This window comes from Microcebus murinus, chromosome 9 (genome assembly GCF_040939455.1).
Source record: "Microcebus murinus isolate Inina chromosome 9, M.murinus_Inina_mat1.0, whole genome shotgun sequence".
NCBI lineage: Eukaryota > Metazoa > Chordata > Mammalia > Primates > Cheirogaleidae > Microcebus > Microcebus murinus.
In genome coordinates, this window is record NC_134112.1 from 92,847,723 (window position 1) to 92,864,091 (window position 16,369).

At 45.8% G+C, this 16,369-nt stretch overlaps 1 protein-coding gene across 1 annotated transcript; it reads right to left on the bottom strand.

The window, feature by feature from the left end:
- Window positions 1–470: 470 nt before the first annotated feature.
- Window positions 471–1,598, bottom strand: LOC109731232 (olfactory receptor 10AC1). The gene has a single exon (XM_020289690.2). It carries the CDS (start codon window positions 1,511–1,513, stop codon window positions 545–547), a length of 969 nt encoding a protein of 322 aa, XP_020145279.1. The 5' UTR covers window positions 1,514–1,598; the 3' UTR covers window positions 471–544.
- Between the last annotated feature and the right edge of the window lie 14,771 nt (window positions 1,599–16,369).

A 16,369-nucleotide genomic window follows, 5' to 3' on the forward strand; every position in this document is an offset into this window, starting at 1 on the left:
GCCCCTGGGAACCATTTCAGCCTGGGGCAGTCCTCACCTTTCTGTTTACCTGGGTAAGCCTGACTCGACCTCCCTTTCTCCACTCAGATAATCTTTCTCCTCCAAGAGGGAACAGTCTAGCATGGGTAAACCTTCTTGAGCCACTGTGAGCCCTCCACCCATCTCTGGTCACTGCTTACACCTGGCCTTGTCACCTAAGGGTCTACAGCCTTTCGGGGCCATGTGTCGTGCCTCCTTCACCACCGCCAGCCCAACACCTTGCTCCGGCTCCTGCACGTGGTGAAAACTCTGCAGATACTCGTGGAACCACTAAATCCAGGTCCAGGGCTGGATCCCACACTTTCCAGGCCATTCCTCAGGGGACAGGTGGAGGATGGGGAAACTGCTAGGATGCTCTTCTTATGTGGACACTTCCAAGCTCTCTCTCCAGAATCCAGTCCTTGAGTCCCCCTGGTGGCTTTCCCGATGCAGACACCTCGGGATAGGGAAAACTTTAGGAAGAGGAGCTGCGGGCTTTGGCCTGGCCCCTGCCTGCTGTCAGGGCTCACACAGACGACCGCCGCGCTTGGCCTGGCCGCCGGCGCCCCAGCACCCTGCGGATGGCGGCGGTGATCTCGCGGTTGCGCAGGCTGTAGATGAGCGGGTACAGCAGCGGTGTGACATTGGTGTAGACCAGCGCTAGCGTGCGGTCCAGCCGCGGGGAGTAGCTGGCTTTAGGCCTCACGTACATGAAGGTGGCGCAGCCATAGTGCAGGAAGGACACTGCCAGGTGCGAGGCGCAGGTGGAGGCGGCCTTGCGCCGGCCCCCGGGGGAGTGCAGGCGGCGCAGGGTGGCGACGATGGCGCCGTAGGAGGACAGGATGAGCACCAAGGGCAGCAGCAGCAGCACCAGGCAGGCGCCCAGCAGGGGCAGCTCGTCCACATAGCTCCGCGTGCAGGCCAGGTGCAGCAGCGCCGTGATGTCGCAGAAGAAATGCACCAGCAGGCGGGAGCCGCAGAAAGGCAGGTGGAAGACGGCCACCGTGAGCCCCACCGACACCGCCAGTCCCCCGAGGCAGCAGGCCAGCGCCAGTCGCGCGCACAGCCCAGGGGTCACCACGGCCGCGTAGCGCAGCGGGTGGCAGATGGCCACGTAGCGGTCGTAGGCCATGGCGGCCAGCAGGAAGCATTCGGCCCCGCCCAGCGCCACGAACATCTGCATCTGCAGAGCGCAGCCCAGGAAGGAGATGGGGCTGCCGCCGCCGTGGCCCGGCACCGTCAGGTCGGCCAGGGAGCGGGGCACCACCACCAGCGTGTAGCAGAGCTCGATGGCTGACAGCTGGCACAGGAAGAGCAGCATGGGCGGCCGGCTGGGCACCGAGGCCACGGCCACCAGGATGAGCAGGTTTCCGCTCAGGGTGGCCAGATGCACCGCCAGCAGCAACAGGAAGAGCGCGGGCCTCAGGTGCGGGAACTCAGAGAAGCCTTGAAGAAGAAAGCCACAGGGCATGGTGGCGTTGCTGGGGCTGTCCATGCACAGGCTCAGGGAGGCACCTGAGGGAGAGAAGTGAGTGAAGGGCGGGCTTGTGGGCCCCGCCTCTCTGGCCTCGCTGGAGGAGAAAAGACCAAGTGGAAGTTAGAGGTGAGCCAGGCGAGATGGCTGCAGGGAGGTGACAGTGGTTCACGGGTCCATTCCCAACCCCTTCCCCAGGAGGGTGTCTTACTGACTTGCTCAGAAAAATGGTGCAGTTTTTGCTGCCTCCTGCACTAGAATCCCTAGAGTTGCGTTGTAAACATACTCTTTCCAAAGAAGCCCCGATTCTATTCCCTTTCTTTGCAATGCATCGCCCCTGACCTCCACATGCCTCCGTACTCTTATTATTTTGTGGGTCCATATGGCCATGAGTATTATGTCTGCCGCAGCCTGAGTCCGCTAAGGCAGGGAATGCCTTCAGTCCCTGCTCTGTTTCTTCCTGCCTGCCCCACTCTGTCACTTCTGAGTTGCCTTCTGTGGCAAGTCATAGAATCACAAAAAGGTGACTCGGGTGAGGGCCTCAGAGATCATCTCGGGCAACTTCATAATTTTAGGGAGGAAAATAAAGCTTAGGTGGTGGGAAGAGGGGGTTGTTGAAAGACTTAACTGCTTATCGGAAGTTAGGAACAGAATCTGCATTCCTGAGGCTGAACCCAGACCTTTCCACGACCCATATGAGGTTCTGAGACAAGGTCACCCGGGTGAAGACAACCCATATTTGTTTAGCTTTAAATAGAGACCCGGGTCTGTGCTAGGCTCCGGGGCAGACATGCAGGCAGCAGGACGTGCTTTGCAGGAGGGCCTCACCGGGCGCCTCAGGAACGACATGTCCCTAACATTTTTATTAATACTTTGTCAACGTGCGAGCAGGTGAGGTGCATCTGTTCTAACTCGCTCTCAGAGTTAGCAGTGCATTCCAAATTTGCCTTCCAAACACAGTTTCTTTCTGAGCATTCTCTGGTGACTCATTTGCAGGCAACGTCTGGAAAACACTGCCAGTGCACAGGTCAGCGGGAACGCAGGCGGCACGGGGCCGTCTGAGATTGGAGGCCATGCGAACTGGAGGGGGAGCTTTGATTTCTCCAGGAGATATTAATGATCTCTCTTTTTATTGCCTTCTCTGTCTTTTTTTTTTAATGAATTTTAATTGTGAGCTCTACTATTTCCTCTTGTAATCACTGCTTATAAGCAGTGTTGGAGGTGGTGTGTGTCCCCAGTTGTGACGCCACAGAGCGCAGCAGCAGTAAAGCTGGGTCACAGGGCAGCAGGCGAGTCGGGCAAAAGAGCTGGAAGGGACGCAGGGAGCTGGGCCTTTGCTGTCTAATCCCTTCTGGGAGGAGAATTCTGGGGGTGCTTGTTTCTCGGTGTCACCCCTTGCTCTTTCTCCTTTGTCTGAGGGACGTGCATTCAAATGTTTTCAGCCTCATGGAGGAAGAGGAGGGTGTTGTTTTGGGTGGGTTTGAGGGAGGCAGAATCATTTCCCTTCCATTTTAGAGCCTCCACTTAGCAAGTTTCCAGCCACTCTTCAGTCAGTAGAAGAAATGGAACAAACCTGTGTCGAGGGCCTCTTCTTCACCGGGCGTGGGAGCTCTAGGTGTGTGTGTATGTGTGTGTGTGTGTGTGTGTGTGTGTGTGTGTGTGACAGAGAGAGAGAGAGAGAGAGAGAGAGAGAGAGAGAGAGAGAGAGAGGGAAGGGAGGCCTGGCTGTCTGATAGCGGTACCCCCCCCCCACACCTCTGCCTCTTTGCTCCTTCCTACTCATGTCCTGTGTGGTGGGGGCAGGGGGTGCAGGAAGGAGAGGCAGAAACATTCCAGTTCTTTCTCTGGTGTGCTTATGCTGCACTGCAGCGTAGATGAAGAGCAAGGCTGGTGAGGCCACTGATAACCAGGAGCTCAAGGTGCATCGTATTTTACAAACACTCATGGAAGCTGAAGAAAAGTTGATCTCACGGAGGTAAAAAGTAGAACAGAGGATGCTAGAGGCTGGGAAGGGTAAGCGCAAGGAAGGGGCAGGGAGAGATTTGTTAAAGGATACAAAAATTACAGATGGGAATAAGTTTTAGTGTTTCATACCACTGTAGGATGGCTATGATTAACGATAATATGTAGTTGCGAATAGCTAGAAGGATATTGAACGTTCCCAATGGCAAGAAATGATAAACGTCTGAGACGATGGATATGTTAATTGCCCTGATCTGAGCACTATGCGTGATACGTATTGAAACATCACTATGTACCCTGGGAATATGAACAACTATTGTTTGTCAATTAAAAAACTTAAATTAAAAAACCAAAAAACAAGGTCATTATAAAGCAAGCCAGATGGGTCAATTAAATGAACAAAAGACTAAGGAGTGCATCCACTCTCCTTAGGAGAGTTTTTAGAAGGAATTGTCACAAACTCTAGGAATATATGCTCAAGTGCTTTTTCTCTGGGAGGAGGAGGGAGAAGAGACATTCTCAAAGCATCAGGCTTAACTTTAGCAGGAGAAGCTGCAGAGAGAGAAGAAAACACCACTGGTCCTCTCTGACCCACTCTCTTCCTCCAGGCACAGAAAGGCTGATGTTGTCTTTCAGGTGATTGATAACATTGATCATGGTACCTAGCACCTAAGAGACTGCCAGGCAAACGCTCACAAGGGCTGTACCCATTTAACTCACTTATTCCCACTGACAACCCAATGAGGTTAAGTGGACTCTTTTTATACTCATCTTATGGCTGAAGAAATTGAGGCCTAAAGGAATTAAAAGTCATATAGCTAGTTAGTGGTAAAGCCAGATTTGCACCCAAGCAATCTAGCCCCTGGAAGTCCAGGTCTTGTCCCCTGTACAGTCTTCCTTATGTAAGATACTGGGCTATAAGGACAATGGACACCTTCCAGCTTCTATTTACTGCTTGTGTGCTAACTGCAAGGCATTATGAGTACATGATGGGATGCAGAGGAAAAAGACAAAGAACGCGGAAACCGGAGTCTCTCAGCTAGGACTCGGAACAGGTTAGAGCCTATCAGGGTCAGGATAAAGTAAGAATCACTGTGGGGGCGGATGCATGACCAGTGTATAAACAACTGAGTTATAAAAGGGGACTAGCACACAAAGGAGGGTCCCTGCCTGAAGAAGAGGCCACTGTGCTGGCACTCTGGGGGCTCGGACCCTAGCTCGAGCTAGACAATAAAACTCCTTTTGGTAATTACAGCCTCGGTGACTCTGTCTCTCTGTCCTGCGGCCTTGCGAATCTCAAATATAACACTTACTATCCCTCTCCCCAAACATCCTTCCCACGGGGCACATCCTACCTCTCTTCCTACCTCTCCCTCCTTCCCCAGACTAGAAGTTATCCACAGTTGTCTAGGCATTTCTGTCCTCAGATTTCCCTTCCCTGACATTTTTCTTGAGGACATGTGGATGTGCACAGTAATGCAGATAATGTAAGATAGCAAATCTAAAAATAATTTCTCCTTAGCTTCGACATTCATCGCTGCTATTGTTGTTGTCCTGGCAGATTCGCTTTTCTAATTGTGTAAGTCTCCACGGAGCACCCAGGGAGGAATGGCTGGCTGGTGGCCCAGGACATCTGGATGTGGCTGGAAGCCTTGCTGGGCTGAAGATGCAGATCCGAGCTTTGATTTTTGCTGTGCAGAATAATTAAAATGATCTGTAATCATGACGTTTTAAATCAGCCATTTCAGTAGTCAATCGAAGCACTTCTAAAGAGTGGTGTGGAATGGGAACCGCAAGAGACAGACAGGTCAGGCCCCTTCGGGTCTTGAGGAATGCATGGAGTGCTGAACCGAAATGCAGCTCAAAGGTCAAATGGTCTAGACCCTCACGTTCCAGCACAGCAGTCCCCAACCTTTTTGGCACCAGGACCATTTTCATGGAAAACCATCGCAGATGGTTTTGGGATGACTCGAGTGCATTATATTTATTGTGCACTTTATTATTGTTACGTCATAATATATAATGAAATAATTATACAACTCACTATAGGTTGGGGACCCTTGTTCTAACAAGTGAGGCCCAGCCTGGGATCTCAACACCGTCTTTGGCAGCAGAACTGAACTAGAGCCTAGTTCTCATAGCTCCTGCCTGAATGGTTCTATTTCTGCAAGAATCGTCTTTCGGAGTAGATGTGAACCTGCTGATCAAGTATTATAGTTTACAAAAGCACCAAAGGAGAGATCAGAGCAAAATTTTATCATCGTCCTGTAAGAAATTAAACTTAGATCATGAATATGCCTGGGTTTCTTAATTTTACTTAATGACTTGTCATGGGCTTCTGGTCTATGAATTTATGTAAATTATTCTGGAACCTATTTTTAATCCAGTGCTTCTTTTATAGGAATAACGCACTATACATTCAGAAGATGATTTTTTTTTCTTAGCCTTAATCAGTGGTGAAGTAAAAAGAGTCTCCATAGTTTACTTCTTTTTTTTTTGCTTTGTTGTTTTCTGGGGGCTTGACTTGGGGAGGGGTCAAATTAATTAACTCATCCAGGGCCTCCGACTCCTCACTGTGAATGTGGGGAATGAAAGAGAGACTTGATGAGGATTCCACGAAATAACGTGTGCAAGTTTCTGGTAGGTGTACAGAAACCTACCAGAAACATAATAGGTGTTTGACACATAGTAGGTGTACAGAAACACTGAAAGCATTCGTACAGCTAGCCTTTATTACTTGACAGGCTTAGGTCATATTCATCTTTCCATCACGGAAATCTCCTCACCTCTTGATTGTGTTGTTTTAGGTGATGAACTATCACCTTTTCTATCTTCCTGAGGTCCAAGCGGAGTGGGAGTGTTCTGGGTGTGAGAACCTCATTGGGAGATGAGTAGATATAGATGTAGGTAAGTCCGTCTGTCTATCTATACATCTATATCTATTTATCTTCTCCCCATCTCTATCTGTCTAGCTATCTTTCCACTTTTTTCCTCTTAGGTTTCTTACTGTCTTTCTGAAACTGTACAAGCTATAGAAGAAGACGTGTCTGGATTCAATGAACTTCTATTGATATGCTCAGTTTCCCTGATCCTTAGTGGCTTTGCATAGGAATGAAGATGATGATGCCCAATTCATAGGGTTGCTGTGAGAATTAGGCATATTATAAAGAAAGCACGTCACACAGTGCCAGGCACAAAGAAGTTAACAAAGAGTGGTTACTAATCACTAATCATGTTACTTCTACAATGTCACGTTAGTCTTTGGGCTCTGTCTGCCCAAAGACGGAGCGACAACTATAATTACTATAATTATAACTCCTTTTCCTATGTCCTATGGGCCTTTTCCTTGGTTTATGACAGATAACTTGAAAATGATTAATTTGTGTATGTTTGCATTATGTATTTTAAATTTAAATTTGTTTTCTGAAATGGATTGCCTTGAATTAAAACTCATTATTTTTTTTTTGCTGTCATGCAAACTTAAAAACTTCTAGTGTTTTTTTTTTCTCATCAATTTGGTAATTTCTTCACTCCAGCTGAATATCATCTTTGGATTTGTCAGTTTCACTGTGTACCCCCTCATAGCCCTTTGTGATCTCAGTCTCAATCCCTGCATATATGCTATTTGCCCACATGGTGTTTCTATCTTGTGAGCAGGTTCCTTTTATGTCATCAAGCCACCTGCTGAATCTGTGATGACTAAATTTGGTATGAGATCTTGTCAAAGTGTTTTGGAAGTCTAAATAGAAGAAATCAACTGTTAGTTTTTCATTGGCATCTTTCTCTCCTAAAAGTATTTAAATAAACTTAATAGAGAATGTCCTCCTTGCACAAACATTCTTGCTTGCCCCCTTCAGGGTGTTTTACGAAGAATTCAGCAATCCTGCGTGTTATACAATGAGATGTCCTGGATAATCGTGGTGTCTGCCCTGGAGCCCTTCTTAAAATGATGGCTACCTGGGCAGTCATTTAGTCCACTAGCTCTGGCTCAATATGCTATCTTGGGCTTTGCATTTTGACCAACATTCCCCCCCACCCTAGTTTTTTTGACAATTCAGAATCACCGGGCCCGACAACAGGTGTGCTTGTCTTTGGACCTCCCTGAATAGTCGTCACGATTAAGCTCTCTTTTCTCCAGAAGGCGGTTGTGGGATTAGGGCTTTGAGGAAAGCAGCATTTCAGGCTTCCTGCTCTCTTTTATTTTCATCTGGACAGGAGCTTTGGATCTAGGAGTCCTGCTGGTCTTAGAGCCGGCTCTCTGCCTTTGATGCTTTTTTAAAAAAAATCCCTACTTGAGCGAAGCAGCACCCATTTTAACTAATGTCTCTGACTCAGGCTTCTGCCAAAGGAAGGGGGATGAGTTTCAAAAATGAGCACTTTAATGTTCGACATCAAAAGTGTCTGGCAAAGAAGACTGTCCCAGTTCTGGTACTGTGAAGGTCAGCTTCATCACACAGAAATGCACGATCATTGCAACTTTCATTTTGAAAAGTATTCTAAGCCTGAAGATTAGTTACTTTATCTACTTGAAAAAATATTAGCATCTTTCTCTATAATGAAGCTAGTTTGTTTCCAAAATTCATTTTTAAAATCAACTATCATTTTCCATGAAGTCAATTTTAGGAGGGTTGAAAATACTTTTAATTTCAAAACAGCGAGAAGGCTCCCTTGAAAACCCAGAAGACCTTCCTTCGAAAAGATGTTTTTCTGTTCCTTGCTGGCCACAGACTGGGATCCGGCACAGCCTACTGGGGCAAGGCTGCTGCTTGGCTGGGGAAACCAAGGCTACCTCAGTATTGTCAGGGTATTTTCATGATTCATCATCATCATCATAATAATAATAATGAAACACTGGTGAAAAAAAAATGTTGATCTCCTGGGGAAGCCATTTTCCAGGAGAGAGTGTGGCTGATGACTTGGGGATGGTATCTCAGAAAGCCACAGGCTGCTCAGAAAATCCATCACACTCAGAGTCATAAGAAAGATTCTGGCTTTAGGAGCTCTTTCCAGTGAGAATTTTCCCCCACCACCCAATTGCCTACCTCTGTGTTGTGTTTCCAGGCTATGACCCTGTGGGTGCTGAGAAGGAAAGTAAATAAAAACAGAATGCACAGGATTCAGCTAGCCCAAAGCTGGGCTCTGATGGGAGCCCACATCCTCTTCAGTGGGGGGCCCTGTGGTTATGTGGTCAGGGGCCTGGGGAGTTCCATTCTTTGGCCAAAGCAGGAGGAGCAAATGGAGGCTTTCCTTCCGTGGCATTGTTAATGGTTGAGTTTTTTTGTCTCCACGGAGTTGAATAATAACCACAGATAACCCTTCTTGAAAACTCTCTATTCTGCCTCTAAGAGTTAAAGAAATAATATTTTTCTCAATTCTATTCTTCCACATTTTTCTACAGAAACAGCATATCATGGGCTGCTTCTCGCCCTGAAAGCCTCTGTTCACTTGAGAAGAAGACAAAACCCTCCCATTCTGAGATGGGAAAGCAGAGGCAAAAGGGATACACTTGGGGAAAATCGCCTGATGCGAAGAGAAGCAAGACCCCTGAGTCTTGGCATCTTTAGCTGCCTCACTCACCTCAATGGACCCACGAATGAAGGAGCCACAGGTTGGAGCACATTGAGCACCATGTGCTCCCTGATTTGCTGACACGGGTCACTAGAGCTGCGGGAAGGAGGGTGGTGGCGTGGGCATAAACGCTCGTCTCACAGGGAGTTGCAAGGCAAGTGGGGTATGTTTTGATTCCTTATTTCCATGTTCTACTCTCGGAGCTTCCTCCTCCTTCACCCACCACCCCCCGAGTGCCAGGCCTCTCCTTACCTGGGTGCAGAGAGAGGCGTGACTTGGAGGTGGGTGTGGAGGAGCCTCAGATCATGGCGACTGGAGGTGGGAGAGATCCCAGGAAGACGGAGGGCAGGAGGCTGGAGACGCAGGGGCAGGCGTGGAGGAGAGGGGGCGCTTGAACGGAGAGGCTGTGAGAAGGGTGAGCCCACAGCGGGGATTTAGCTTCTGATCAGCAGTGTGTGGTCGGAAGGAAAACCTTAGCTTGCTTTATTTCCCTGGAGGGGTGGGCGGACAGGGAGGAGAGGAGTATACTAGTCCCTTCCAAGGGGAGGGCAAGAACAGAAGCATCCTGTGATTAATTGCTCGCCACACAGGCCCTCCTCGAAGCTGGAGACCTGGGAGAGGCTTGGCACACTGGCAACTGCTCCGCGGCCGTCCAGAGGGAAACAGCTGTGCCCGTCTCAAGCTGCCCACCTGCCCGCATGCTGTCTGTCCCATCGGTGCCACACTTTCCCTAGAGTGTTCCTTGCTTCTCTCGCCATAGCAATTCCCACCTCTGCATGCTAGACCAGGCGGCCGCTCCAGACCCTGCGGGGAAGTGGCAGGTGCTGACAGATCTAAGATGTCTTAATTTGTCCAATGGCTGGAGCCGCTGGGAGATGGCCGTTTAGATGCATGAATGAATTCCCTAACTCTCACACGTGTGCAGGGACCTCGGGAACCTGCTCTAGGAAGCCTACACCACAGGATACTCCTGACACTGGAGCAGGAACTAGACAATCCAGGCAGGTCGCCTTAAGTTTAGGAGCTGAAGACTCACCCTTATCCTGCATGTGTATATGAGCACCGGAGTCATGGGACTCCAGAGCTCATCTGCTATAATCAGTTTATTCACTCATTAATTCACTGATTTAACAAATGTTTATTGAGTACCTGCTATGTGTCAGGCTTTGATCTGAATATTGGGGTGTAGATCAGTGGGCAAAACAGACAAAAATTTCTATCCTCACAGAGCTTACCTTCTAGGGAGGAGAGTAGACCACAGTCAAATTAAGTAAATTATATAGCATATTTGAAAGTAATAAGTCCAACAGGGAAAAACAAAGGACAGAGAATGCGAGGGTGTAGCAGGTAATTTTAAATAGGATATTTGGGGAAGGCTTTAGTGGGAAAGTGATATTTGGTGCAAAACGTAATGGAGATAAATGAGTGAACCATGCGGCTATCTGTGAGAACATTCCAGGCAGAAGAATTAGCCGGTGGAAGGCCGGAGTAGGGAGCAGGTCTGGCATATTCCTGGCCCTGCGGGGAGGCCAGTGTGGCTGGGGTGGAGTGAGTAAGGATGGGATTGTGGCAGGTGAGGCCAGGGAGTAGTGGGCAGCCAGTAGATGACTTGCAGGTGACTGTGAGAACGTGGCTTTTACTCTGTGCACCGTAGGAAGCCCCTGGGGGTTTCCAGGAAGGGGATGATATGAAAGGCTCACGCTGGCTGGTGTGTGGGGAACTGACTGTAGGGAACCAGGTGGGAGTAGGGAAGTCAGCTTCCAGTGATCCAGGTGAGGGAAAATGTGACTTGGATCAAGTTTGCAGTGCAAGTGGTGAGATGTGGTTAGATTCTAGATATATGTTAAATATAGAGCCAGCAGGATTTTCTGATGGATTAGATATGGGGTGTAAAAAAAGAAGGGACTCAGAAAGGCTTTTTCCCCCTGAGCAACCGAAGGGTAGAGGTATCATTACCTGAGGTGAGCACAGCTGCAGGTGGAGCAAGGAGGTGGCAAGATCAGAAGTCCAGTGCGGGACATATTAAGTTTGAGATGTCTATTAAACGTCCAGGCAGATCTGTCTAACGGGCAGTTGGGCAGGTGGTCTTCAATTCACTGGAGAGATCCAGGTTAGAGGTATAAATTTAACTCAGCAATAATAGGTGGTATTTGAAAGGAGCTGGGAGAGATTACTGTGGGAATGTGTGTAGTTAGAGTAAAAAAAGGGGCGGGGGGTTCTGAAAGGTTATCCCTGGTGTACTCCAGTGTGAGGAGTTTAGAAAGATGAAAAGAAACCAGACAGGAAGACTGTGAGAAGTTCTGTGGTCTCTATTTGTCAGCTGAGTCAACCCTACGCTTGTGTTCTGTCTCCCAATTTGCATATAGACAGCATTGTAGAATATTTACATGGAGAACCATTCTCTGATGTAGGTGAGTGACTTCCCCTAGTGATGATAAACAATCATGTCAGTCCTACATGATCCTTACACTGAATGACAGGGAACTGTTAGTGCCAATCACATGAGGTGCAGGGGTCCTACTTCTCCCATCTCCCTAAAGCCTTTGGAGAAGGAAAAAGTTGGAAACAAAACTCTGAGTTCTAAAATTCTAGGTTTTTTTTTTTTTTTTTTTTTTGAGACAGAGTCTCACTTTCTTGCCTAGGCTAGAGTGAGTGCCGTGGCGTCAGCCTAGCTCACAGCAACCTCAAACTCCTGGGCTCAAGCGATCCTGCTGCCTCAGCCTCCCGAGTAGCTGGGACTACAGGCACGAGCCACCATGCCCGGCTGATTTTTTAAATTATATATATTAGTTGGCCAATTAATTTCTTTCTATTTTTATGGTAGAGACGGGGTCTCGCTCAGGCTGGTTTTGAACTCCTGACCTTGAGCAATCCGCCCGCCTCGGCCTCCCAGAGTGCTAGGATTACAGGCGTGAGCCACCGCGCCCGGCCTAAAATTCTAGGTTTTTATCCCACTTTGTCAGTTTTTTTTTTTTTATTGGAGGGGGGATATGTATACTTTAGAAAATAATTTACCTTATCTGAGCCTTAGTTCACATGACTAAAATACAAGAATAAGAATAAGAATACAACCTGTGTCTAATCAGCAGATTGTTTTGAGATTTTAAGTGAGCTCTTATTTACGAAAAATATTTTGTGAATTCTAAAGTGCTACATACATATCACTTACAAACATTATTGCATTGTGGAGCCATGATTGACATGTTTTCCAATCTAAAGCTCCATCCCAGCTCTCCCTGCCACTGAGCTTTCGGAACTTAGAGTGCTCGTTCACTCCCGTTCTTTTTCTGCACGTGGTTTCCCCATAAGGTGAGAACCAGCTGGGAAAGGACTCCATCTGGACAGGCCTCCTTAGTGATGAGAAGTCATGGATGCGATGACATCATTCGCAAATAGCAGTGTAGTCACTGTTCAGAATTTTGGAAACGGTGCCAAGAGGCTCTTTGGTCATAATTTTCAGCGTAGATAAGCCCTGAACTAAAGCAAGGTTTACCAGTGACAGGAGTTTGGGGTTTTCTACATAATGTTTTCTTTGGCTGGCGGCTGGCTTTATTTAAAGAGTTGTGTCAACAAATGGGATTCAGTATTTGGGCCTAGAGATATCTCAGATTGTTGGTGCCTCTGTCCGCTCTTGGATGGTTGCTGTGAGTTTTCTCAGGCTTCAAGTCATGTGGGATCCGTGTTTGAACAGAGGATGAAAATGCTCACATCATCTCCACATTCCTCAGCCATTTGTCACCAGACTGCAGATTGGCTGGGGGGGTTGCCTGCTTCTAGGGAGAAAAGAAGCTCTTCTCTTACTCCAGCAGAGAAGAGGTTGGTAAAGTTATGAGTTTGATGACTATTTATGAATTTAAGGAGCAAAAGTTAATGTCTCTTGGGGCTCAGCATAATTTTTAAATAAATTTATAGAAATATAGATGATAGGACAAAAAGCGATGGAGTAAACCTAAATTATCAAAAATAAATCATAATGATACATAAGGAAATAAACAGTATAAAAAAGAAACAAAAAAGAGATTATTACCAAAACCTTAAGTTGGTTTTTTGAAAGTTCTAAGAATATGGATAAATTTCTGAGATTCTTAACACGGAAAAATGTGAAAATATATAAATGAATAAAAAATGAAAAGGTAGAAATTAAAATAGATACAGTAGAGATTTAAGAGAATATCATTAAAAAGTCTTCATGGATGCAATAGACATATATCTGAAAAAAAGCCTATTGGCCCAAAAAGAAGTAGAAAATTTAGATAGAATAATAATCATTAATGACATTGAATTGTTGTTAAAAAGATAATCTAGATAATCTCTCTGCCCTTCTTACTATTCTCACGGAAAATGTTTTGCAGGTAGATTTTACCATAGTGTCAAGAGACACATAATTATCAAAATATTATGTAAATTTTATCAGAAAATGAAAGAAAAGTTGCCCCGCTCATTTTATGAGATTTGCATAATTTAGATTAAAATAATTCTCACAAGTATACTATAAAAATGTATAAATTAATTTTATAGATAAAAACAGTTTAAAATATTACCCAAACAAATTCAACATTTTAAAAAAATGTATTTTTACAATTTTCCAAGGAATACATGGATAGTTCAAGGCTGGGAAATCTATTAATTCACTATTACATTGGTGGATTAAAGGAAGAATATAGGTGCTTATCATTAACTAGTATTCTAATGATTGACCCTTCTCTAATTATCTGTTATCTTCATTTGAGGTCTACAGTATCACCACTTCATGTCAGAAAGTCTTGTCAACATTGTCTATGCATTTCTAATATTACTTTTAACATCTTTGATGATTTCTGCTAATAAAAGCTGAGCCGTAGGAAGATGAGGGCAATATTTTTAATCTCCTTGCAGTCATATAATCAGTTCCTCAAATGAAATCATACTGTGGAAATGTGCTCCCAACCTTCCTGTCCATTTATCCACTGTCAATGTCTTCAGCATTTGTATCTTACTGTACTAACCATACTTCCCATCCCTGCCCATCTCCATGCCCTTTCCTCTCTACTAGCAAGCAGACGCTTAAGTCCCATGACTATCAATCACTAACCTTCCTCTAAGATACTATCTACTGAATCTTTTACCTCGTTGTGTACTTGTTTATGTAGTATGACTGCCTACTTATTACAATTTCAGCCACTCTACTGGCTTTGTTTCCGACCGGACACATACTAACCTTTTCCAATTGGCCAGTGGGTCCCTCCACATGCACGATAGTAGTCTGCCTATTTGCTGATTGCATCTGCTTAGCATCTCTGCCAACTACCCTTCTGTTTTTCTCAAGCTTCCTTCTGCTCACTTTACTCTTAAACAGGCATTCCTTACTTATGTTGCTACTCCTGCTGCTTCTACCTCTACCCTTACCACTACAATAGCTTAGAGAAGTTTCTGGAACACAGTAAACAATAAATGTTCTCTGATGTCCTTACCACTGCCACTACTACTAGTCTGCTAAGTCTCCTTGGGCCACCACATGGTGAACAGTTACTTTAAGCCAAGTATTGTACATGTTATCTCATTCACTTAGATACATTTGAAGCCATTCAAGGAAAATCTTTGGCTTTTTTCAGAATTGATCTCTTTAAAATGTGAGCCCTCCACTTACATAAGAGATGTGCTTGCCCCCTCCAAGGCTAACAACACCTTGATCTGTATTTTCATCCTCATTCCTTTCTGACACTTCCAAGACTCTGCTTTCTTGGTTTCTGACAACCTGGATTCTTTAGTTTCTCTCTTCCACTGGCTGCTTCCTCGGCCTTCCAATATTCCCAGGTCTGTCCAACTTGTCCTGAAACGCCCCACGTTTGAACTCTTTTCTGTGTAAGATTCTATTGTATTTTTCTCCTTCCCATCTTAGTAAGGTACATTTTTGGGTAAGTTATCGGTCTTTCTTATGCTTTCTTCTTGCCTCAATTTTATGCATTTGGAACCTACCTCTATCATTTCTAAGCTGATCATTGTTAGTAATGATTTCCTACTTAATAAAAACCAGTTATCAAAACCCTCTTCCAACTACTTATTCTCTCTAGATTTTTCTAGCGCATTTTGCCCTTTTGACCACTGTATCCTTGAAGCTCTCCCTTCTTTGGCTTTGATGATAGGACAAGTGCTTGATTCTCTTACACACACCCCCGCCTCCCCCTCCTCTCTAGGGCAGGTGGTGTGCACCGTGTGAGAACACCAGCTGAGGGGTCTTGGAAGCAGTCTCTGCACCACAGTCCGGGTCCAGGCAGCAGTGGGGACAGAATTCACATTGTCAGAGAGAATAAAAAGGACACCAGGAGGCAGAGAAAAGCAGAAGATTCATATTCCCGGCATCGATCGATAACAGAAGTTTTAGGGGAAATATTATTTGTCAAAGGGTTTACGAAAATGAATAGATAGCTGAGATAGTTGCAGCAGTTTTAGGTAAAATATTATGAAGTTTTGGGCAGAGTTGGTGTTTCCAAAAACTGATGGAGCTGGAGCAAGGAGAGGCAGCAGACGTGCAGGTGTGCAGTCAGGTGAGCTGACAGGGAGGTAGGTAGGTTGGTGGACAGAAGAACTGATTGAGAGCAGGGAAAAGAAGTATAAAGACATGGGGACTTGGCTCCATTTGCTGACCTCCTCCTGGTGGGAGTCAATCCTGGGGTGGCCTTGCTCAGAGGCCTGTGGGCAGCGATGGTATGAAACAGCAGGCTGGGGGCTATGGGTGAATTAAGGACTGGCTTGACAGTGGCATGGTTCCTGGTAGAGACACAGATCTGATGGGAAAGGCACTTGGACCATCCTCCTCCTCCCTCTTTAATAAGCATCAGCCATCTGCACATTTTTACAGCTTTTTATTATAGAAATTTTCAAACATACACAAAAATAGAGTGTATACCAAGCCCTCATGTATCCAATTCAGTAAGTATCAGCATTTTACCAATCTTGCTTAAACTATCTTTGCCCCACTTACTTTTGGTTTTTTGGTTTTGCTGTAATGTTTTAAAGCAAATCCAACAAACCCTGTTATTTCACCCACAAATAAGTACATGTGCTTATTTTGTATGAAAGCGCCTGTATACACTAGTGCATTATCTGCTTTTGTACAGTTATTCATGCTGCCCTTCAACTATGATATTTGAGCACCAGGTGAGTTTTAAAAAGGGGCTGTAGCAAAAAGCCCAGAGGGCTCTGTGAGTGAATGTAACACGTACTTTGATACTAGTGCTTTTGGTTTCCTTTAAGTTTTGTGGCCCACTAAAGACAAGTCTGTGTTTCTTAAATTAAAGCAGAGTATTTGTTTGTTAGGCAATCTTGGTCTTTAAAGCTGAAATTTTTATTTTAGAAAAGGATTTTGCC